The 26,117-nt window shown below is 36.7% G+C and overlaps 1 protein-coding gene across 5 annotated transcripts in view; it reads right to left on the reverse strand.

Annotated features, from left to right (window-relative positions):
- Positions 1-26,117, reverse strand: part of RAPGEF2 (Rap guanine nucleotide exchange factor 2) — a 181,444-nt gene that overhangs the window by 94,620 nt on the left and 60,707 nt on the right. For 4 of the 5 annotated variants that reach the window (XM_082759345.1, XM_082759344.1, XM_082759342.1 and 1 more), the window contains exon 4: positions 11,922-12,005. In XM_082759345.1, coding sequence (XP_082615471.1) covers positions 11,922-12,005 — 84 coding nt within the window. Of the gene's footprint in view, positions 1-11,921; positions 12,006-15,354; positions 15,449-26,117 lie in introns of all 5 variants that reach the window. The other variant, XM_082759346.1, reaches the window with a different exon arrangement.

Here is a 26,117-nt window from a genome sequence, read left to right on the forward strand (position 1 = left end):
TATCAAGGTAAGCAACCCTGGTGCTGCAGCAGCGAGGTGTCAAGCAGGGACGAACCCAGCCAGTCCTACAGAGGGTGCCAAGCAGTGTGAAGTAGCTGATGTAGGACATTTAAAGCATATTAATGCTCTAAACAATTCCCACTAAAACTGAGTGAAGTTTAATTTGAACAAGCTGAAAATTTTAGTGACTTTTAGTATTCTGAATATGTTTAGTCAACATCCTTGCAGATGACAGACTTTACCTACATAATAGAGTAACATTTATTTATTTCTTATGCACATACAACCCAGATCAGAGGTAGCATTAACCTGGTAAAGTACAGCTGACTACTGAGAGCACTTCAAAAGAAGTTCCTGAAAACCCACAGGGAATAAGTGGAAATTAGATAGATTCTGAATGTTTGCTTCCAGGGAAAACCCCTTTAGTCAATCCCCAAACATACGCCTTAGGATGAATTTCATATAATTTAGTACAGATTACTATTTTTAAAAGCATGCCTAGTTTTAAAATCCTACCCAGTTATTAGATTGAGCATGGTTGTGATTTCAAATCACAAATTTTGAATTTGTTGCTTTTCACTTTAGGTTTCTATAATGCTACCTTAAAACTAAAGTTAAGCTGAAACGGTTAAAAATCCAATCTGAAATTCCCTGAAGTGCTGCAAAGAATCCTATATTGTTTCACAGGTTTGCTGTAGACGATGGTAGATGTTTAGGGTCTTTATAGCAGCAGGTGATCACAAACACTTCTCAGACCGGAATACCACTTAGCGTTTGTTTTTGGTTTTTTATGACCCTTTCATATACACACTAACAAGAGAAGGGCATTTATGTATCTGTACTTGCTGTAGCAGTTCAACTTTGCGGCATCTGTAATACAGAAAGCAAGAAGGCTGTTACCTCATCAGAGCAGTTAACAGAAAAGTTCTCCCTTTGGAAAAAAAAAAAAAAAAATCCTTATTTTATTTTTAAATTAGAAGACCTCGTATTACTTTGTCCTGGAAAACATTCAAAGATTAGAGTGTTGTTTTTTTTTAACCTGATTTTTTTTTTTTTTAATTCTGTAATTTAAAAATATATATATTTTAATGAATGGTTTGAACAAAGGCTGCTTTGTTTATACTTCATCTTACTTAATGACGTCTGTGTTGCCATGAAGACAGCTGTGACATCACAAGATCTATATAATAGTCTCAAAGAATGAGAAGCTATAGGAGAACACTACTTAAGAGGCAAGACCTTGTCAGAACAGTTTGGCTAATTAACATTCATGAAATTCATTAAAACAGAGAAGTATTTTTCCAGCCTCATACAAAGCCTTTAGATATTCTATACTACAAGAATAGATTTATTTTTTTCCTTACCTTGTAAAATATTTAGTAAGCCATTTATGTCTCCTTATAGATTTCACAATTAAGGTACTAGAAACTGTCATCTTTAAAAAAAATAAAAAATGAGCAACTTGACATGCCATTTGGTTCTTCAGTAGTAAAAATAAGACCTTACATAGTGACACTTTTCACCCTCACTTATATGCCTAATTCATTCAATACAATCAATTCATTCACATGGAGAGCTAAATTCATGACCTCAATAACTAGTTCCCATAAATCTTATTAGTACAATGCAGATGCATTCAAGATATCTTTGTAATAGGTGACCTATAACTTTAAATGAATAAACAAGCTAAAAAAATAAAACAAAAGTGACAATTTTGTTTTAGTTATTTAGATTACAATTTGAAAATAAGTTATTGCTCATTTAGCACTTTATATTATGTCTAGTGTGCCTGGATTTATTTTTGGCAGCATTTGAAACTTAGCATTACCTTGGAATGAAAACTCTTCTATGGTACTAAATAACATTTTGTTAAAATCACTATTTGTAGAAGAATTACAGTAGAAGGATCATGCTAATAATGTAAATACTCCTATTGATTACTTTCAGCTTTCTGTTGCTTCAGTCCTGCAAGTATTTAAGTCACTACTTCATCTTATCAAGTTTATTCTCCTCCAACGACAAATATATAGAATTATAGATCACATATTCGAGCTCCAAATGAATCAAAGAAAAGGCTCTTACCCATACACACCCCAACAGCCACAGCCATCCCGTAACACAAACATGTTGGACTTCCATCAAGAGTTTTCTTGGATATTTCATAAAATATACTTGGGTATATTTATCTATATATTATATCTGTGTATACATGAAAATATACACAAGTGTATCTAAAAATATAACTAACTTGTGAGTCTTGCACTTGTAAGCACAACAGGAATTCCAAGGTACCCCTTGACTTTCCACAGAGTACACAACGTATAGTCTTCAATTCTGTAGGTGGTGCTTTTTTTTTTTTTTTTTTTAATATATAGCAACAGTTCAATAGTAATAAATTATGTCTAATTTCAGGATTTAAAAAAGACCTCTCTAGTTTGTGAATGTTGCTCTGAAAACTTCACTGTGCTGCTGAAGACAGTCTTTTTCCCACCATAGCATACCTAGGCCAGCATCATTGCCTTCCTGCTCTCCAGTACACTTAGCTCTCTCTCTCCAAGCAGTATCCTTCTCACTCTTTGGCATTTTTCATGTTATTTCTATACAGTTCACTTTGTCTTTCCTTTTGGGCAAGCAATGACCAGACAACTTCTCAGTTCATAATACTCTTTGATCTTGCCCAGAGACCCTGATAGCACATAAAAAACATCAGGTCTCTTTTACCCGCAAAATGCAGGTTTCTCAAGCAACTGAATGCTTTGATATTTTGAAGGTTTGTATTTCAACTCAATTTTTTGTAGTTATCATTAGGAAAGGATTGCAAAGTATGTCACCTCACCAGCTGCAATAGAAGTTATGAAAAAGCACGAGTTTTCTTCTGAAAGATCCAATTAGAAACATACACAGTAGCAAAAACCCAGGTATGGCAGTCTACATTTTAACACATTTTAGAGAACAGGCATCAACCAAAGTCCACCTAAATTTTTCTACAATATGTCTGTCTTCAAGAAAAACAAATTCTCAGTGGAATGAACATTTCCCCCATTTATCCTACAGAGCATTCTAAATGTTCCCAACAAAAAAAGCAAAAATCACATAATTTCCGCATAGTTTTCAAACAGTGAATAGCCAAAATTTTAACTGCAACTTTTCAACATTTAACAAATGGGATGTGTGTGTTGGTATCATTCACAAAGGAAATATATCTGTGATATCTGCTATCAGATATCTTCAGGATTCTCTCCTTTCCTATGCTTTCCTCCTGCCAAAAGACTATCTCCAGTCTGTTAAACACCTCCGTTTCTTTCATTTATTTTTTTCCTTAAAATCCATTCACTTACCAAATATACTTATACAGAAAAATTCTATTATCCATCTAGTCTTAGATCATTTTTCTTCATCTTTGACTACAACCCATACTGAACACTTAGACTGTGCTTATTCTATACAGACAGTCCAAAAATAACTTCTATTTGTTCACTGACAGGGGACTCACTATGTTTAAATTTACACTATTATATAATTTGCTTTTATGCTCCATGTTACAAATTCCTAAGCGTCTTATTACTAGCATTGATACATTTAACTTTTTAGTAATTTTACAGTTGAGGTCTCACCAAGGAAGACTGACATAATTGACATGAAAAAAAAAAAAGCATAATATAAGGAAAGTCTACTTTATTTTTTTTTTAAATGCAGGAACAGTGGCAAGAAATGCCATCTTGACTTATCTTATGATTATAGTGTGTGAAGCAATGAAAAATTGGACCAGAACAAGGACTCTTGAATCTACAAGTTGTAGATCATCATCAGTTAATGGTCTCTTTCCGACAGAAGGTACTTGAAGTTGTTCTGATCATTCCACTAATGCATGCGAGCATCAGCAGATGATCCGGAACCTCTCAAGTCCATCATTCAGGTCTTTTGTATGGAAAGAGACATGTGGCTATAGGATATATACCCAGAAACTAGTAAAAAGCCAGCATCTGTCAGCTTGTGAGGGCTTCTGAAGTTTCCTTCTCTCCTAGCTCTACTTCCACCCATGAAAACCCACTGCACCTTAACAGGAATCAGAAGTAGTCAGGCTCCCTTAAAAGTTATTCAGGTCATTTGACTCTTTCTGCTTTTGTTACCTTCTCCTCTCCTTATTAGAAACTTGGAAGAAAGCCTGGTAGCACTAACCCCACTACACTGACTTTCTATTTTTATTTTCAAAGGATGCCAATGTAATAGATTAAGTCCCTTAACATTTTTATCAGTTGTGCGAGAACAGAACTCCAGTAGCATTGAAATAATTGTTTTGACAGGAACAAGGCCAGACACCACCCAATCTCATCATTTTGGAACTGTCTCCTCTGCTATTTCCCAACACCTCAGATACCAGCAGCACACTTGGAAAGTGACCAATTTCAAGCCTCAATGAGCTCTAAATTATTCAGCAGAACAGGAGACGGGTGGGATAAAGCAAAACGTACGTAATACCAAACTCATTTAGCTGTAAAAAACATTAAGTATTCACAATTTTAAAATCTGCAAACAGGAAGGATAGTTTTAAATGACATTGCTGGTACAAGTAGCACATGCCCTGCATTACAACTTTGCTGAAGCAGCATATGACAGGAGAATATAAGACCCAGCGAAGTTCATGGCTCAGCTAATTCAGATATGACCAGAGTTGACTGCAGCTTGGTCTAAAGGAGGAGGCCAGACTGAGACAGATTGACAGCCTCCCCAAATATCCTCCCCACTAGGTGGCCCTGAGGGAGCTGAGCTCAGGGACAGACCCTTGGCAGCTCCAGCCCCTCCAGCACCACAGGGTGAAGACAGCAATGCCACCCATTAGCAAGCTCCAGGCTTTACTGGCAACACGATACCAACTGGAGACAAACATCCAATGTAGATGGCCAGCCCAGGCACTCCCAATGAAGTGTTTCTTCTTGCACCCAAACTTCATTATTCTCCAGGACTTTGAGTCCCAAAGTAATTACAGTCACATGAGCTGTGATTTAATCCTGTGTTTTCAACAATAAACATCATCATCCAAAAGGACATACACAGACTTTTAGATTGATGCAGATGGTACAAAACAGTTGTCCATATAAAATCCATTGTGAGTAATTCACGGTAGATATACACTCATCCATAAATAGACATCTCCACTACGACTTCCAACTTTTCTTCAGCTTATGAGCTCAGTCTGCCCTGGATGAAACCATGAGATCAATCTCCTCCACATCCTAATTTCAGTTGATGGACTGAAATGCTGAACCTAGTCATTCAAACCAGGCAGAAAACACAGCACTGACTGTCAGCCCACACCAATACCTTTCCCCCAGCCTTTCAGGTAAGTCATGAACATGGCTTCAGAGCAGCATTAGCTGGATACAGAAATAACAACGCAACAAGCAGGTTACAGGAAAATCTAGCAGCACAAACTAACAAAAATTATACTTTATATAAATCAAACTAAATCCAAATCACTCATTTTCAAGTAATTTCCTAAACAGATTCAAAAGCATAACCTGGACTACGATCTTTCGTTATAAAGTTCCAATGCATGCTCTTTGTGTTTTCACCAAGATGCTGTACAATGCTTAGCCATAAGCAAAACTCGGAAACAGGAAAAAGCTCAACAAGCTCCACACAGCTCTGTATCAATTCCCTGAGTAGGTTAGATTACTGAAACAGCAGTTGCCAAAAGTACAACTCCCTCAAATCTTTTTATTTCCTTCCTTCAAAAACTGTCTCCTTCTCAGGGCAAAATCATCTCTTCAGTTAAATGCAAAAAGTATCTTGGTTTAAGTATTTGTATACGCTGCTCACTGTCTTTCAGACAAATCACGAGTTTCATTCCAAGTTCTCATAAGCCGCAGCCAGCCGCAGAAATTATTAATAAACAACAACTTGCAAATTTGTTAGTACAAAGATATTAGTATAAAGATATTAGCATACACATACTACCAAAGTGTCAATCTTTATTATTTGGGCAAGAGTACTTTAATATTAAAGTTGCGCTCTTCCCAATTAACTTTTTCTTCCATTTGAAAGATGGTTACAAACAAAACAGAAGGCTAAAATGCTACCTTATCATTCTTGAAAGAATGACAAGAAAGTTATATTCTCTACCTAAGAAAGGAGAGATGCAGACAAAAAATACCAACATTTTTAGTTATTTTTTTTGTAATGGAAAAAAGAAACATTTCCAGGTCCATGCCCTTTTGTTGTCAAGTAAGTTTTATAAATACTATAGCCTCCAATAGTTGTATTTCCACTGACTAATAAAGCTATTTAACAAGTCATAAAGCTCATATTTGATTTTTTGTTTTTTAAATAAACCTATCAAGTGCAATAAAGTTAAAACCATGTTTCACTACCACCAGCCTGAATTAGAAGAAACCTGAAGTAGAAGAGGTAAGCTAGCATGCATCACGAACCATTCATAACGTAAAGTGATAAGCACTTCTGCACAAATTGAATTTTCCTATTGCTTTAAACAGATTCGAAGCAAGTCCATAATTTCTTCTTCGGCTCTCCAGTAGAACTTGATACTATATTCCAGTTACAAGTTGTTTTACTATAGGAAAGACTAGAGGGCTAAATCATCCATATTCAAATAGATACATCCTTTTTAATTTTGGAGAGAAAAAAAAAAAAAATGTTTTCTCAACTTGAAAACTTAATATTTTAGTCAGAAGAAAAAGCTTAAATAATTGTTCATATGTAGGACTGGTAAGCTTGCAAAAAAGAGCACAGCTTCCTATTGCCTTATGTTAAAGGGTGAGAGAACGGGGTAGCTGTGGCAGTAAGGAAAGAAAAGAAGAAGCTGCAGCAACTGAAGAGTGGGGACTTCAGTCTCTGAAGACTTCTGGGAGAGAGGCATAAAAACCCAAGCACCAGAGCAAATTTCCCTGAGAAAAATCTGTCCAGCAATTCTGTGGGTTTTTTAGCTGCTAAGAGTCAGCTACGTCCTCCAGCTGTGGAGGCCATGCGGAAGCATGAGGCTAGTTTTGGGAAATCTAGGAAATACGTTTGTTCCAAACCAAAAAGATGAAGGACTGTGGTAAAAACTTCCACTAGAAGCAAAGTCCTGGAACAAAAACTACAAAGGAAGTGTGAGCAGCTGAGCAAGTGTGATGAGAGCATGGAGCTGACCTAGAGATGCTGGAGGCAATTCCAAAGATATTTTGAGGGACTGTCACGTTACTGCTGACAGTGACCATGTGAAGACACAGGAAAGCCAGGACAACCTTCAGAGAACTGTAATTTCTGCTCATTTATTTTTTGGACTTAATACATAAACCTTGTTCTACCATGTGAAATGCTTCAGGGCACAGAAGCTCAGAGAAAGTGGTGAGAGGAAAAAGTGCCAATTCATTCTAGTTTGGTGGTCATGGTGGGAGGGGGCAGTTAAGGAACGTTTAATTTAATTAATATTTGCTTGGTATGTTTAATTTAAAAAATTAATAAAAGTGGTATGAAAAATTGTAAAAGCAAAATATGCAGGGAATGTCTTCCTCACATGAAGCTGTCAGAATAAAATTCACTGTTGCAATGTACAGAAGTTGAATAGGAGAACAAGATTAAGCTTTACTTTATTTAACCACAAGTATGACAGCTTAACTGTTAAGGTCAGAATTCTTTAGAACTCCGAATTGTATGTTTTCCCAAAATAAGACATTAACTGAATGAAATCCAGCCCTTATGAACACGATTTGCTAGCTTGGCATTGGAACAAATACAGCTAAAGCTATATTACAATAGGCAAATAAAGCGATTTACTTGGAACTATTTTCACGAAACAGACATTGTTTAGACGTGAAAATTCCCCAAACAAATTACTCAGTTCAGGACATCATGTATTCTATCTTGAACAACTTAAAAAGAAAGAAAAAAACACTCTAAATTAAAGACTTGTCAAAAAGCTAGTTGCAAGTAGTTTTATAAGTCACCCAGTAAATTATATAACTCCAGCAAAATTGGCAGCTGTGCTGCTCTTTTTAAACTGTTTCAACGAGCAGCTATTTGACTGCATAAAGTACATTACAGAGCTGGTTATTTTTGGAGTGCTGTATTATTCTTTGTGCTGTGAATGGGAAAGCAAAGGGACAGTCATTTCGTATGATTTTAGGCTGTTTGAATTTTCTTCTATTTTTTTTTTTTTTTTAAGATACTCTTCTTCACAGCTGTAAGTTATCTGTTTGCAAGCCCTAGTCATCGCCTCCCTCTCCCCAAAGAATTCTGTGTGCTGTTTACAGTGGATTTGGAAACAACAACATGAAAAAAAAATAAGGTCAACTGACACAAAATGCATGAAAAATACACAAAACAGTATTACCAGCGTTATCTACCAATGAGCCTCGGGATGCTATATCTGAAGCTAATGCAGCTATATTAGCTAACAGAGGCCCCAAATGTAAATAATGTGCTGAGCATGTGCAGTTCAATGCACTGAAGTACTTCAAAGTTTCAGCTATAGATCTGAAGACAGCACTTCATCCTCTTCCTTAAAGGCTGAAATGCCAACAGCCTTGAAGTTAACAGCAGGATGGGATTCAGCATAGGACTGAGAAAACACCTCTGTGATTTTAGGCTGATGTATTCGCTAGGGCTATCTGAATTACCCTAACCAGGCACTACTTTCACTCTGGCTCGTACAGATACATGTTGAGAGTGAAATCCAACCAAACATGGCATGTTCTCTCGATACATTACTCATTGAAGATGGGGCAGGGGCCACTTTTTATTTATTTTAAATTTCACCAGCTACTGCCCACCCATCATTCAGCAAAGACTAAGCTTGACCAAACCATCAGAATGGGTCCTGCTGGTGTAGGGCTGCTGTACATCTTCAGGCTTCTGACCTCGGCACTCCCTGAGTAAGTTATTAGCAGCAAAGCTTTTTCTTCAGAAAACAGCCTCCTATCAAGGCTTAAATGCTTCTTCTGAGGAGGAAGGAAAGGTATCTGTGGCTGGTACTTAAGAGACGGGATTAAAGGATGCCAGCACAGCCTAAGATGGGCTATGGCAGGGGCAGGTAAGGGGGATACCTGCCGTCTGAACAAGCCCTTGGCACCCCACGAGGTCCTTCCTGGGCGGGCAGGACATGACCTGAGGAACACAGGCAAAGGGATTTACTGCAGGAGTGCAGGGCAGGCTGCAGAGATGAGAGGATAGTTCTGAAGTAGGAAAAAATTATGGGTTTTGGATGGTAAGAGGCTTGGAGATGGGAGGGGCTGGGGGAGAGGGTGTACCAATTAAACTGATATCTTGGAAAAGTAGTTTAAGGAACAAGAGTTTTCTGAGTCACTCGGATTTAGTGGAGAAGAACATGCTTTCTGCTCCTACACAGCCTCTCCTCAGCTCCATCCTCCTCTCTTACTCACAGCTGCACATGTTGCAAAATTATTTCCTAGCAGCTTTCTCAGCTGACAAAGATGAAAGATGAAAAAAAATGTTAAGTCTAAATAAGAATTTACAGTAAGCTTATTCAAGTGACCTTGCTTTGGCCAAACAACACAATATTTATGTCCCTTCCTATTACCTGAGGTCAATAACTCATAAGAATTTGATGCATTTAGCAGAATGCAGCAAATTCATGGGTTTGTTTTTTGTTATTGTAGGGTTTTTGCTTTGTTTTGAAAGAGCAGAAAAACACATCAAGACTCCCAAATGACACAATAATCAAAAAGGCTCTTCAGTTATTCCTGTGTATGTGTAGAAGGTCAGTTTAAGTAAACTGTTATCCAGGAACTGCCTTTTGCCTACTTTTGACCCTACTCTTTAGATTTCAAAGTATTTCCCTACTAGTTCTTTCTCATCAGCAACCTTTTGAGAAGGTCTCACCCCCTTTTTACTACAGCACCATAAAAATTTGATGTTAGCACCTTCCGCTGTGTACAAACCCCTTTAGGTTATCTCATACATCATTGTTAATCTGTCTTCTGTACCCAATCCCAATAACTGAGCAGCTTACTATTTCCTTAAGAGCAATTCACTACACACGTAAGTAAAGCTGAACAGTTGTTTTCTTCTCAAGCCTTTGCTTTAGAAACTAAAAATCATTTATGACCCACCAATATTCCAAGTCAGAAATTTAACCTGATTTAAGCCCTCTCTCACTTTCCCTAATTTTCTTCTTCATGGATAGGTCCAAGGCCCAGATACTGCAGCTTACCCATTCGCAATGTAAAAAATCCTGACAAGCTTTGTACTGAATTTAAATAAGGCCCTCATCTATCCTCTTAATAACCATAACCTCTCTGCCGAGTGAATCCTCTTACTAGAATGACTGTTTATGCTCTCCAGTCATACTTTATCTCACATCATTAAATTCAAGATCCTTAATTTTCCTTTCATGGACTTGTTATGCTATCTTTGTTAATTAACAAATCATCTCTCTTGGATTTGCTTCCCAAGATACCGGCTTTGGCAGCTACTTGACTCCATCCACAATTATAGAACTCTGTAAAGCCACATTCTATACTTGAAATTCACCAATATGAAATCTCTGATTTAGACTGAGACACTGTCCCAGATAACGTTTCTCCATTTGTCCAGGCAAACAATCCTTGAATGCTTTTCTTAGACAGGATCTGCACTTTTCTGTTCATTCTCCCAGGAAGAATCACAAGCTCATTGTTTATCTTATAAAATTTCACCTCTTATCGAATGTCAAAAAATGCCTGAAGCACAACTACTGCTGCATTTCAAAGGAACAGAGGATTCCTGTGACAGACTATATGCAACCACCCTAAATTAATTCAGATATCATGTATCCCTTCTCCTGGCATCTAAAGGTAGCACTTTCTGCCAGCTTTTTTTTTTTTTTCCTTTAGAGATGACATATGGGACAATTTTCTTCCATCTGCCAACAGCAGGGATCCTATAATCTGTTGTTGTGCTATTTTTTACAATAACCAATTTTGCACCTTTAGCATATACTGTGCTGTTTGATGGCACGTCAAATATGCCTTTTTATCTGCAATGCCTGTCCTCTTAAATATGCAAGATATTTGCTTACACCAAAAACATACCAATCATCATCAAATGGAAGTCCCAAGACCAGTGTCCTTCTCCCAGTGAGAGGCAGATTTGAATATTTAATTGTTCGTATACCAACCAATGATAGCTTTCAATTGGCTTCCCACTGTTTAAAAGCTGTAAGGAAGTTTCCAGGGGTCATTTGCTCATTCTGCCTTTCACAAATTTTACTACGTGTTATTTACTTTAAAGGAACCTTTTATACTAGTTTGAATGAACATGCACATAACCAGCATTTTGAAGTGATTCTGTTCTGCTTCCACTAAAATCTTTGTAGTTTTTCTGCATTTTTTCCATAGCTCATAATATTTTATTTTATTTTTTTTTACAGAAGTGATATAGGTTTTGGCAGTCTCACACTTAAACTTTTCTTTTTCCCCACATAAAATATCACTTTTTATTGCAAATTCATTTACACAAAGCATAACATTAAAGAAAAGTAGCAAAACTGGCAGTAACATGATCTAAGCATATGTTAAAACATGCACGAAGTCTTGTGCAAAGTAAAGCCTCAGAAAAGCAACATAAATCATAGGATGCACTACAGCTTCACATTTGATTACTCACAGGAACAGTCTACCCAGTACTTCATTCTGTTTTGGGGGTTTAGGGATAAAGTGTTTTTTGTTGTTCTTGTATTGGTTTTGTGTTTATTTTTTACATTAGCAGTCTTTGATGATGCTTTGGGTGTTTGTACAGTGTAGAAAATAATGGGCTTTCAACTCTAGCTGCAGACATAAAACTACTACAAGCCAGTAAAGGTAGGAAAAGCACGTGTATACTTCTGCACTTCTATTAAGCATAAAGGTTCCCTTTTAATTCTACAAATTCTCTACATCTAACACGAGTTTTGTTTAAATGCAGATTATTCATAGCTGACATACCTGCTCCTTGGAAGAAACATGGATTCTTTAATGAAGACTGAACCAGACAGCAGGATATACCAACAGGTACCAATATCATCAGGGCTGCAATAAAGAAAATGACAGAATAAGACACTTGATTTAAGCAACTGATAGCACTACCAAATTGCCAGTAGAAAGAACATCACAAAGAGCCAAAAATGCTCAAAATTCCAAAAGAAGATCTTAGTTCAATCATTTACAGAACAATTTCATCAAAGTAGTCAATTTCTACCTGCAAACATATACGTTATTAGAATGTCTCATCCCACATATTTCACTTTTTAAAATGTGTATCTATCCATTTGGTAACAGCATAAAAATCCAGTGAAACCTAATTGAAAGCTAACAAAAGGAAATCAAGCTATAGTAAATACATGACACTGTATTCTGTTGAATCCATTACTTTCCTCTTACATCTTTCACTCTATAAATAAGGCCTCCTTTCACAGTTCTAGAAATCTTCCCTCCTTTTCTCAAGAAATCTACCCCTCAGCATCATTCTGCCTTTCCACACAGTAAGAGAGTTCTGGAAACATTTGCAGAGGTAAACCTATGTAAGATTTGTAGTCAACCTTATCTACTGCTACTCCTTACTGGCCAATTTGTGCTTCTTTGCAGCCCAAGAATAAATTGCTAATAAAAGTTTGTCCCTCCTCTCACCAACAAGGGACACAAATGAAGATGTTGTCATGCAGTCCCAGTTCATTCTATCGTAGATTGAGAACTTGCTACTTGAGTAATACTTTTTTTTTTCCTTATAGGTTTAAATTCTTGGATAAGTTCAGGTAATGTTTAGTTAGGAAAACAAAGTAGTTCCTTAAGGTTACTAGAAATAGCTGCAGTAGAAATCTTGTGCCATTTCAACAGCCTGTACTCAGAATGCCTGTACTTTACTTTGTTTTTTGCCACTCCCACTGCTTCTTCCAAAGCAGCTCAGTAATGGCATACTTGAATCCCATTAGTAACTGTGTTAGTGTTCTTAGCCGAAAACTATGTCCCCAGTGACACCCTAAGAGATGCAGATTACTTAATTAATCTGTAGCACCTTCATTTTTTAAAATTACATGTCTCAAGTCTTCAGCAACAATTAGTTCTAACTTCAAGCAAGAACAGCCCACATCCTTTAATGACGATGACAGCATAGTATTAAAACCCAACCTCAAATGTAAGTTGGCTATGTGCAGTTAGCAGCATGTTTTTTTATGTGATGAAACAAGATTTTAAAAGCACCTGCATTGGCAGGGTCGAAAGAGAAAGGGAGCTGGCTTAAAACAGCTAAGAGCAAAATGGCAAACTCCAAAATTCAGAAAGTTACTCTATTCCCATTTTACACTGTGCAATACAACCATGAGTTAAGGGACAAACAGCAGAAAGACGGAGAATTAACAGAGGAAAATGAGGACATCGTCTATGTCCAAAAACCCTTCAATTAACAAAGATAATGCAGCCAATATTTCTTTTTCTATCAGCCTATGACCAAGCTGGCAAAACAAGTCTGGCATTTAGGACTGTGTGGTGCAGCAGTTTGTACCATATCAATGCATTTGCTCTAAAAAGAAGCAAGCAGAGTAAATACAAGCACAACAATAAATTTTAAAAGCACTTCAGACAGTGTATCACTCTTACTACTAATTTAATAACATTAATGAACTCGGGTTCAGCAACCAAGTCTTCAAAGTTTTTGTTTTTACTGATCAAGAAGTTTACATCAGTAGCTTCTGGCAAGTGAAACTACACCAGTGTTCCTCTACAGACCTTGTGCATGCACATGCCCCACCCATACTTCCCTAGAAATGCAACCATACGTTCCACCCTGGGTTTGTCCACAGGAAAGCTTCAGCAAAAAGTTGCAGGGCTTTTTACTTGTTTGATACACAAATTTATCAAATGGTAAGTCTGTAAGCAGTTCTACAGGCCAGTCAAAAATAAATTGGCAAAACACCTCAGCTGAGAGCAAGTACCATAGCAAGTCATAGAAGATAGCCTCTGATGTACCTTGTTCACAGATGACTTCACAGCTCACAGTCAAGAAGCTAATTTAAAAAGAAAAATAGGCACAAAAGCTCTCTGGGAGGCAATGTGTTTTGTTGCTGAATTTACACAAAAGCTTACTGCATAAAAAGATGCAGTACCTAGACTGAAAACACCTGCACTTGACAAGGGCAGAAACTCATCTAGGTTAAAGAGAGGGAAAGTCTTCTCTAGGGAGTGAACACTTAGTATCTTCAAAATGAAGACTTCAGGAAATACTACTGTATACTGATGCACAATAGGAAATTAAGCACTCGCATGCCATCACAGTTAAGACAACAAACAGTTTTGATTTCCATAATTGAAGTGTTTCAGCCTGACTTTTTAGAAACGTGCTTCTCGTTCTTGTTTCTCATATGGATCTATACTGACCTCAAACTTGTTACTCCAGAAAAAAATCAACATTGCACATAGATACAGAGAGGCAGATTAATGCAGAGAAAAGCAGCACTTCAAAAGACAACAGAGCTCTTAAAAGCATAAACAAACACCTCAGTAAAATCACACATCTATATGCACACTTCCTACTCCCCCCCCCCCCAAAACAAAAAAACAAAAACAACACATCCTAAGCTGACACGTGTATAACCAGCACTGCTGCTGAACTGCACATCTGCTGGGTTGTTTCGTTGTTTGTTTTTTAATGGATGCCATTCTAAATACTAATAATCTACACCAATCAGCATACTTGAAAGTTTCTAAGATAGTCATTTTCAGCAAAGGCTGCTAGACTGATTTGTTAAACTGATTTCCCAAGTTCCTGGGAAGTAACTCCATTAGGATTTCAATGATAATTTTTCCACACATATTACAGTGCATTATATTATCACTTAAGTTGGTGGAAGTGTTTTGTGGGTTGTTTTTTTTGTTTGTTTGTTTTGTTTTGTTTTTCCTCCTTTTCCTAAAAATTATTTGACTAAGTATAAATGTGTAGTCTGACAAAAAAATAAAAAATAAACTCAGCTGGGGTCAGAGACTTTATGACACTAAGGCAAAAAAATCTAGAAGATTTGTTTATACTTTTACAGAATGCCATTTCCAAGAATTGAAACAAGATTAAAAGATGCCTTTAAACCAACAGTCAAATATTTCAAATTGTGCAAAATCTTGTAATACACAAGCTTTTCTTTTTCCTTCAAAGGCCAATGATCGATTTAAATCCCTCTGCCAAACTATCTATTCATAAGGGGCTTTAGCTACCTTTTCTCATTGGGCATCTTTAACCCCAAAGAGAAAGACAGACACTGGTTTTCACAAGCATCAGTCAATATGTTCAATATCCAAATCCATCCTTATGCTTCTTTTGAGTTTAACTTCCAGTTATTTAACAAATAGCTATAATGAGTATACATTTAACTGCAGTAGTTTAAGTTTTTCTTACTGAACAGAGCATGACTTTTCACTCAGTTAAATCATTCAACTTTTTTTCTTTTTTTTTTTTGAGACAATTCATGGGTCTATCCATTGCACTTTCCCTGAAAAAAAAAGGAGAAAAAAAAAATTTGTTTTTTGAAATTTTTTTTTCGTTTATCCGTCACTAGCACCATACTTTGTCCACTTTACATATAATCAAAAAAACATACATTCATTTGACAGCTGAGAGTGATACTACTATCTCCTCAAGTCTGATTTTGGTTACCTGATTGTTTTTGCTTTCCTTTTGCTTTATGTGCACTTTGATAGCCACTTTTATACTCATATTTGTGAATCTCCAAGCTCTCCTAAGGTACCTGCATCATGTTATGAAAAACATAAAAAACCCTCTGTATTAAACTCTTTAATTATCTGAACAAACATGTATACACATCTTTAATATTGGTGCACCATAATTGTGGAAACTTACTACAGAAGATAAATGCATTCAAGATACCTTCCTCAAAAGATACTGTGTGTTCTTATAAGCTTTCAGTTCCAGCCAACAAAACATCATAAATATCTCCAAGACAGTCTTCAAGAGCAAGAACACTGATGTATTTTCATTCTCTTCATCCTTACAGTTACTTGTGTCTTAATATAGTCTTGAACAAAACATTTCTTAAGAAAACACACATGCTGAAAACACTCTCTTTTCCCCAGAACACACATTCACCTCCAAATTAAGGCACAGACAAATTTGAGACTGATATACTCCTTTTATATGAAAATATATTTAACTCCTGTGCCCCTCGACACTTGCTGCACTTCACTTGTTTTGAATTAAACCTTAACAAAGCTATTTTGGCAGCCAGCTGTTTTGCTAGAAAGTGGTGTTACACAAACCACATACAATCTTTTCATTTTAAGGATCCTGTGCTTTTCACTACACTATTCAAACATGAAGTGGCTTTCCATTGAGTTTCCACATTTTCTGTGCTGTGCTTGACACATTGTTCAGCAATAACGCATCCTACATTCCTCAGGACTTCTCTGCCTACAAGGAACTACACAAGAAACTGCAGAGGAGCTACAGTATTGATCTACAAAAGCTCTTTTTCAAGCCACAGGAGGACTCATGCAGATGTCATTTTAGCCTTTAAATGAGTGTTCTGCATCTGCTTTCTCTGAGATCACATTTTACATTTTGTTTTAAAACAAAATAATAATTATTATAGAGAAGAAACCTAAGCCTAATTACTGAGTTTTCTTTAACTGCTAGAATACTGCCTACCACTGACAGTGCACAGAGAAACTGTTTGTCTTCATGAAGATGGCATCAAAGTGTTGGCAACAAACTATGGTTAAAAGGATTTTGTAGAAAGGACATCTCTGACTGGGTTTGCAAGACTGTGTTTAACTGCACTTAGGCACTTCATCCAGCATTGGCCAAAGCAGATCTTTTCAACATTGAGTTTTCTAAGGGTGCCAGTGCTGGCTAACACAACTACCTTTGATGACACAGCAGCAGTCTGGCACTATAAGACTAGAAGTGCAGTGCAGCCTGAAAACAAAGCCCTCACAGCCTGAAAACGAAGCCCTCACAGCCTGGACAGGCAGCACTTCCACGTAGCTTTGAGTTCCTCCCTTCCTTCCTGCTAGTGAGCAGAAACACCTGAAATCAGGACAGTTATTGGCACATACTGTACATTTCCCAGCAGGTATTCACTGATCTTCTTTGCAGGCCAGAAGTGGCTTCACTTCTTGGCCTTAGAACAATGGCATAAATTGCTTCAAATATGTACAACTGTGGGGGTTTCTTTCTTTTGGTGCATGCGTGTGTGTGTGGTTTCTCTTGTTTTGCCTTCCAGCTTACCTACTGTTCTGGGTATTTATCTGGATGAAACTGAGAACTGTTCAAGTTATAGTACCTACCAAACAGAGTACAGCTATCCTCCTCCCCAAGTTACAGAAAACACGATTTGTTACTAAGAAAGATGTCACAGGCAATTTATCCTGCTGAGAATCAGCAGGATACTATATCAACCCAAAAGTCAAATCTTAAGAGGCAGTTGGAGAAAATTAACACACATAGTCATTCTGTCCTACCTATGTTAAAGCCAACAAGAACACAATTAAACCTTGGGGATTCCCATCCGAGCTTTACAGAACCAGCAGGGCTATAAGCAGGATACCAGTCACACTACAATTACACTTGTGTTACCACACTAGGATTACATTACTGCTCATGGGCCTACATCCTTTAAGAGCACTCAGCTGCAGTGCAGAGGAAAATCTGAAACTCAAGAACAAGAAGTGGTCTTTAGCAGAAGACAGGGTTTTTATTCCATGAAGACAACAAAAGGACTCAGGTACCACAATTTAATGGTCTTTTAACCTGAAAGTGGTGCAAAACAAAGCCAATACCAGAATAGTTACCACTATGCAGACTTTCTTTTTTTATAATCTACGTTTAAATCAGCTGTATAAAACCCAAATAAAACTACTTTAAACCTTGACCCTAATATTACAGCGCTTGAGGGCAGGAGATTTCCTGGAGAATCTATATTTAATTTTCCGGAATGAAGAAGAGCATGACTTACGTGAATTCAGGAACTAGAAAAGGAAATCCAGACACTGGATTGTAATATCTTTCCCTTAAATTTTCCTCCCTAGCTTCCTTGACGTAGTCCTTTTTACGCAACTACAACCTGCAGCCAGACAACGTACTTCTCAACTTCAAAACTGACAGGAAAAAAAGCCGAAGACAGAACTTTGCAAAGTAAATTCATAGTTGTCACTCAAACCATCCAGTTTGGAAACTTCATGTTTCCAAAACATTAAAAAAATGCACAAAAAGTAACTTGTTTCAATACACATTCCCCACACATACCAATTCTGAAGGGCATTATTATACAGTAGCGGAGTTTTTCCAATATTAGCTTTTGGATTTCCTGATCAAATAAGGTAGTGAAAAAACTTCCAAAATGCTCAGAAACAATGAAGATTTGACTCAACCTATTGAAAGACCCAGTAAATCCCAATCTCCACGCTGTCTGTAGTAAAACCTCTCCTATCCTACACCTAACAAATCCTGATGCATGACTTTTCTTTAAGTCTTTAGCAATAGCTACAAATTAGGGCCATTGCAATACCTTTAATTCTCTCATCTCAAGTTGGGGTGTTGCACTCCAAAACCTCTGGAACAATGAATCATGCTCAGCACATGACTACTTGAGTGCGTGTGGTTTCACTGGGACAATGAATGTCACACACACGTACTAGGGTGAGAACTTGCAGTTCTTTGTGATGGTTGCTGTCAAACATGCTTTATTTCTGTCAAATGAGACTTCACTTCAGTGGCAATGTTCAGCATCTGGACTTGAAAGCATATGCTAAACAGAAGTCTTTGCTGCCTCGACCACTTTCTCATCATATTTCTCAGTTGACACATTTAAAACAGCAAAGAAGTCGAAGAGTACACAGGACTCAATGGAAGCAAGCACGGAAACTGATTGCATGTAACTACTGCTGAGCTCTGACAACAGAAGCGTCATTCTCCCTTCAACATTGGGTATTCAATCCAGTGCTCAGCAACACCACTGCATCAAATATCAACACCCAACAAAGTTACTTTCCAATTCAGAGGTACAATCTGTATTTTCCAAGCTACTTCACAGAAAACATCAAGAAATTGGCAAGAACATTTTCTTGGTTGTGGAAGACCTACTTTGTTGGTTTTTTGTTTGTTTGTTTGTTTTGTTTTGTTTTTTGTTTTTGTGGGTTTTTTTGTGGTTTTTTTTTTTTTTTTTTTTTGGTGGATCATTAAATTTTCAACTACTAAACGATTCAAAATTTGTTTAAACTGTATATAGTACTGCTCTTACAGCTACAACTTTTGTAGTTATTTTGATGAAAGAAATTATATCTCAAACCAAGATGTACCTAGCAGATTACACTTCTATGAACTCGTACTCAATATGAGTTGAATACATTTCAGAGCGCAAACACAGAATAATTCAGAACAGACACTGTTCATACTCCCAGGTCTCCACTTGAGGAACAAAGGAAATTTGACATGTCAGAACTGGGACCTCCTTCAGGCATTTAATGCTACACAAGAAGAAATTAGAAGGAACATTGCTCTGCAGGCTTATGTTCCATAGGATATTGTTTCAGCAGATTAATCTGTCTGTTTCTCTTTGCTCATTTGAACTATCCTCTGTATGCTGAGAGCTATACATAGTGGAGCATTTGTTTAATTGAATAACCATTGCCACAATTAGACTTTCAGCCCTGAAGTGGCTTGGTATGTCAAACGTCTTCCAGTTAAACAGTTCTCTCAGGTAGACATCTCTTTGCCCAAAAAGTCTACCCACTAGCACTCCTTCATTGCAGTACTCAGAATAATCAAAAAATCATTTACTCATTGTCAGAATTGTCTGTAATCTTAGTTAGTTAGTTATGCAGATATCTGGTATCTGCAACAGCATTTTAAATATGCTTCGTGACATTAAGAAGTATATCCCAAACACAGAAATAAAACGTTGGATACTGAATGTCTGCGACATAAAATTTCCATATTTTTTTTAAATGAACACATTCAAGCTATGTTTATTCTTATCTTTAAATAAAAGAAAGTCAAACTATCCAGTGATAAAACTTAACTCAAATTAGAGCTTCTAATTTTCATTAAATGCGTATCTTAGCACGGACATTTCAACTTATGCCTGTGGTTATATTTTATTAATGGACATCTGATGAAAACTGGTGTCTTATCTCCTGGTAGCAAGACCGGGAAACAAAGAATAAATGAAGCATTCAGTCCCAGAAACAATTCTTCAGTGTATATGAAAGCATATCATGAGGAGCATGGTTTTCTTCAGAGTATTTCATTTATTTATAATCTCTCCATTTTAAAATAGAATGTCAGTAAAAGAAAACAAAATTCAATCAAATTGATTATTGCAGTTTCGTTAGCAAGTACCAGTCTGTTAGACTTAGCTGATTAAATAGATGATTATTAAATACATAATGCAACTTTGTATGTTTAAATATATTTAATCTAGCTGGTATATTGTCATTGAAATTTTGATGTCAAACTTGGACCGTGAATTACTGCTCCTTGATGTCAGAGAAGAGAAATTCAGTACAAAAAAAATATAGTCTCCTAAATCATAAGGAAAAGGATGACAGTTGTAGTAAAAATAGTATGATCTTGCAACCAAAATATTCTGTGGTCATTATAGTCAGACAACTCTGCTATTAAATTTTATTCCATTACAATATTTCTCCAAAAATCAAGGCTTTTATTCTCAAAATTACAGCAGTGATAAAAACTTGATAGCCTTTAGTAAAACATGAGGAAGCTGCAAATTAAAATCCCTTCAAAAACTTCATTTTAGTCTTAAAGTCTCAAAATCAGGTCAAACAATAACACAAATTTTGAACTGACTATGCAAAGCCAACAGACTGTAACATCGATCACTGACACTATTAAGAAGCCTTGATTCCTGTGTCTGCTTACAGAGACCTAACTGCCAAGTCCTTGAATTTATTTGTTTTAATGATATACATTGCCTAAGAAATTCCTCATTGAAAATGTATCCACAAGAAGATGTATAAATTCAGGATGCTGATTTACTGCAGTGCAGAACTGGCAGTATCCCAACGCTACTTGGGCAACCGCCCAACTATAAGCAGATATAATGCACCTTTAGGAATACTTTAGGGGGTAGGGGGAAAAAAAAGGAAAAAATAGACCAGTCATGCTGTGGCAATTCTTTGCATTATTAAACTACTGTATGACTTCCACAGAAATCTACGGACGCATAAGCAGAATTAATACTTATTGCCTGATGATGTCTACCTGAAAATTAGGATGCCGATACAGAGAGATTCCTCAAACAGATGTATTCTGAGTTTACTGTTCGTTCAAAGCATTTTAAATCATTTTCAAAATGCCTCATATTCCTAAGAGGATCAAGGAAGATACCTTTTGTAGGGATTTTCTGAAGTCAATAACATTCATGAAAAAAAAAAAAAAAAAAAAAAAAGCAGTAACTGCAGAAATGTGACCTAGAGTCTCTAAAACAAGGTACTTCCTGGTCAAAATCAAAAAGTCTGGTTACATGCAAAGCATTAAGCATACAAGAGAGTAAATACTACTGATCACCAAGAATATCACTAATTGAAATGTTAGCTTGATCCTTACACACTCCTCAGTTATTTCTGTAACATTGTAGGCTTTAAGCTTAATATTTAAAAAACATAACTGTATATATAGAGGTCATATCTATACAGAATAACTTGTCTTTAAGAGATCACCATTGTAAGTCTTTGTAAACATGTTCAGAACATACAAGCACACCTCCCTAACACAAGTGTCAGAAAACAATTTCAGTGAGGTGGGCTCTGCAGAGCTGTTCTGCTTCAAGAACCCGCAGCAATAGCTAACCAGCAACCTTTTAGCTCATCTTTCTTATGCTTCATTGCACAGTTAAGTAAGTCTATGCATAACTGGCGAGCCACTTTGTGGGGTTTTTTGGTTGGTTGTTTTTTTTGCTGCTTCTATCCTTTTGAAAGTCTTCAGGCAATATTCAAGTGTGAGTGTTCCACGAACTTGCTCAACATCACTCTTATTGTAGGGCTTCAAAAATCAACTCTCAGTTTCCCATTCTTAAAGAATCCAGCAGATCCATTTCTCACCTGACCGTCTCTCACAGAGCAACTGTGTGTTAATGACATCGACCTACAGCTGCAAACAAAACTCCGTTTTAGCAGTCTGGCTAAGATACAGGGACGCTTTACAAACTACATCTAGAATCCTTCCTCAGCTGTATGCGCAATGCACGACCCACGGGCAGATCTCAGCCTGTCTCCTCTCCAGAAGAGCAGCCTGTCAAGGATGTCCCCAGCCATCTCTGCTCTGCAGCCTGATTGCACAACTGAATGCAAGGTTGCACAACTGAATGGCATCAGAGTACACAGAAACATTGGTGTTAAATGGGAGATGCTTCCAACCACAGACCTTAACATTACAATTCCAAGATGCACAGGAGACAAGTACAGTTCTTTTAATACTTGTTCTTTTCTAACAATCAACACAATCAAAACAAGTGGCATATTACTAAATTGCTACAGACAGAGAAATTTGTTACTGATACCAGCGTAAATCCAAACTAAGAATCTCACAATCTCCTCAGAAGGGACACATGGTAGGTAGAAGCTTATCCCTATCAGGTTGAAAAATTCTCTAAAAATATAAAACACTTCCCAACAACCTGGGTTGAGTTTTTGTTTCTTTGCTTGTTTTTAAAACAACATAAACAGCAGCTGTGTGAGCTCCAGGCTCAACTGCACAGAAGCCAAAGAGAAGACAAGCACAAAAACATGCTGTGCTGTAACATGGCAATTCCAAAACACTGAAGATATTATTACTGAGTGACTTCGGAAAGCAGGTCATCAAAACTTAAATATTTTCTGCCAGTCAGATGTCTGCAGTAACGAAAACAGGGAAGCTTAAAGATATACAAGACTTCCTTACACAAAGAATAAGCCAAAGAGCATTGAGATGCACTGATCTAGATACCAAGGAACATCTCTGCTACAGTCAGTCTAATCCTCCTGTACCACAAACAAGAAAATTTTTGCACGATATTAAAACACAGCTTTAGATAGGGCAATGACTTTGTTCCATCTAAAACAGAAGACGGCAAGTTCTGTTTCAAATGTGCACGCTTTTTAATTACAGCAACAGTAAAAATTACAGGAAGAGAACCCAGGTGTGTACTTGGGACACCTCACACAGGACTTGGGAGGCTCGTGCAACTGAGACACTTTCAAATACATACAGAAATATGGAACAGCATGGCTGAAAACCAAATCCAGCCACTGTATGACTAATGAGGAAGGGGGGGGGGGGGGGGGGGGGGAGAGAAAAAAAAAATCAAAAGCTTAGAAGTAAAATCTTTATTGCCAAAGATCCCTTTCTGCTACCATAGCAAATATTTAAATTTTGATCTGAAAAATTCTGTTCTACCCTCCAGAGATACATGCACCATCTATCTAAAAATCTCCTAAAACTTTGGTTTCCAAGAAAAATGTTAATTAGAAACTTACTTTTGGATATGACAACTGTGTAATAGTCATAGTTATGAAAAACATATTTTTTTCTTTGAACTACCCACAAAATCAAGTGACCAAACTAAATATGGGATTTTTAGGGAGATTTGAATAAAGGAAGCAGGTTAAAAAAGCCAGGTATGTGTGTCAAGTAAAATCTCAGTTCTGTAACTTTGCCTTGAAGGTTTTAAGCCCTTTTATCATTAACCTCCCATCAAATTAAAGTAGTAGGATGACTGGCAAATGAAGAATAACTCGAGCTGAACTGCCACTCTTAATAACCCAGTTTCCATTTAAACAGGGATATTGCCGTAGGGTTTGAGAATTTGTCACTACCATGCACACCCGCTGATAGTAAAGTAAATGCAGATAAGCCAATTTTAAACAACATGCTCCATTTTATCCCTTTGGCCAATAAAAAAGGATCTACAGAGATACTTAGAACATTAACAACTTCTTAAAAAACAGAGGATAAAAAGTTTACTGTGTTTATACCGAATGCAGACAAGTATTTTCAGCATTGCCTATATGCAACAGAAATTTACCATTTTTATAAATGCAGCTGACCACACAGGTACAAACAGAATTTTAACAATGACTGAAATTCAATAAAATAAACAAAGCAAGTATATCTGTTTTCATGTTAGCATCCACAGATAAGAATTTAGCTTATTCTCACCGAGACATTAAGCTGTGCCTCAGGGAGGTCACACACACAGGTCAATTAACAGCTCCAACAGTTGCAGCTATTTTAATAGATTTTTTCTAATGAACACAGAAGATTAGCACCCGATTTCAAATTTCCATGCAAGTCATATCATTGCCGGGAAAAAAAGCTGACTTAGACTTCCCGTTTAATTTAAAAACAAATAAAAAAGCCCTTAGCCTTCATGAATGAAAGAAGAATTTTGAGTGAAGAATTCTGGCACGTTCAATGCAAACGACCAGGTTGTGTGCTCCAAGTTCATTTCCTGAATCTTATAACCAAGGGCATTGATTCTAACCTTCATCATATTGCTTATCCCCTGCAGTACTCTAAGAGTTTCTCACAATGTGTACTTTATAAATTTGGAGTTCTGCTTAGAAGAATGCCATTCCCTGTATGTATGCTGAATTTATGCAGCAAAAAAAAGGTATCCCTCCAGGTTTATTGTGCTAAAAATAGAAGGCTGAAATTAGATTTTAGGGTCTAAGGGATTTTCTCACCACACAGATCTCAAATTGCCCATTAAAATAAAATATAAACCTACAACTCAGGTTGGCATAATATACACTCATGACTTCAAAACATTGATCTAATATTTAATAGTCTGAACCCAAAAGATAACACTGAATGATTTTATCAATTTTTTTTCAGAGATGTGAAATGCTAGAGCAAGTACATTTTGTATTAGCATCTATATATAGAAACTGCCAAACTGCCTATTAAATCTACCAAAAAAATCAAGGAGAAAAAAAAATGTCAAGAAGTGAGTAAATAGGAATGACAGGCAAACAACCAAGGTGAAGATGAAGTCACACGAAGGAGTGACAAAGTAAATCAGTGCAAAGGATTGGCAAAAAGCACTTCAGGTTAACCCTGATTTCACAATTTTGTTTGCAGATTTTATTTTCTTAGACATGTATTCCCTGATAACTTTCCCTGCCTTGCTTTTATGTGTAAGTAGTAGCCTTGATTAATTCTCCATATAATTTTAATGGTTAGAACGAGCCAAGATATTACAACTAAACAAAAACTCTGGGAAATATAATGGACACAAACCCAACTGCCTACAGAAGGACAAAACACCAGCACAATAGCCACTAGCAAATTAATCTGTAAAATTAATTGCAAAGATTATATTGATCTGATTACAAAATAATCTACCCATCTACAGACTTTGACCTTGTGCATTTCCCATACATAAATGATTAATATGTTTCAGTAGACATTAATTTAACCTTGTAGAATAGTCAAGGCTTAGCATTGAAGTTTGTTCAATCACATCTTCCTTACAATGGTCAGTGCAGGAAAAAAATACATATGCATAAAAGAGGCACACAGGTGCATTCTTTGCATGCATTAATATTCAAATAATACCAGACAACCCAGCAAATATTCATTTAGAGCCTGGACTAGCTGCAATGAATGAAAATCTGATGAACCTATTTAACCATTTATACAATCAACCAGTAAGTTGACTGTATAAATGTTGATTGTATAAATCAACCAGTAAGTTGATTGTATAAATGAAGAAACTGCAGTTCTCAGATGTTTATCGTAAATCTGAGATGACATTAGATCACATCCCAGTTAATTACAAGCCACGTTAGATTTGTCAATTTGGCACCTCTGGCACGAGACGCTGATCACTACTACTTTGACAAAACTGACGCGAAACCAAATGACAACTTATTGTAATGAGAAGACATCCCACTTACTAATTCTGTATAATCTCACTGAATAAAAAAATGTAATACACTTCAGCAAGTAAGTCACTAGAAGCTCTCCCCCCAGAACCAGTAAATTTCTCCATTGTTTCATGATGAAAATGGAGTAGCTTACTGATGTTTACAGACTCTGCACTGGGGGAGGGTGATGGCATGAAATGCTGTTCTTAACACACTTCAGAATGAATTACTCAGAATATAATTAGAATTAACACCATATGAAGGGAAGAAGGAAAC

This window comes from Aythya marila (assembly GCF_965140915.1).
Source record: "Aythya marila genome assembly, chromosome: 4".
In the NCBI taxonomy this organism is placed as follows: Eukaryota; Metazoa; Chordata; class Aves; order Anseriformes; family Anatidae; genus Aythya; species Aythya marila.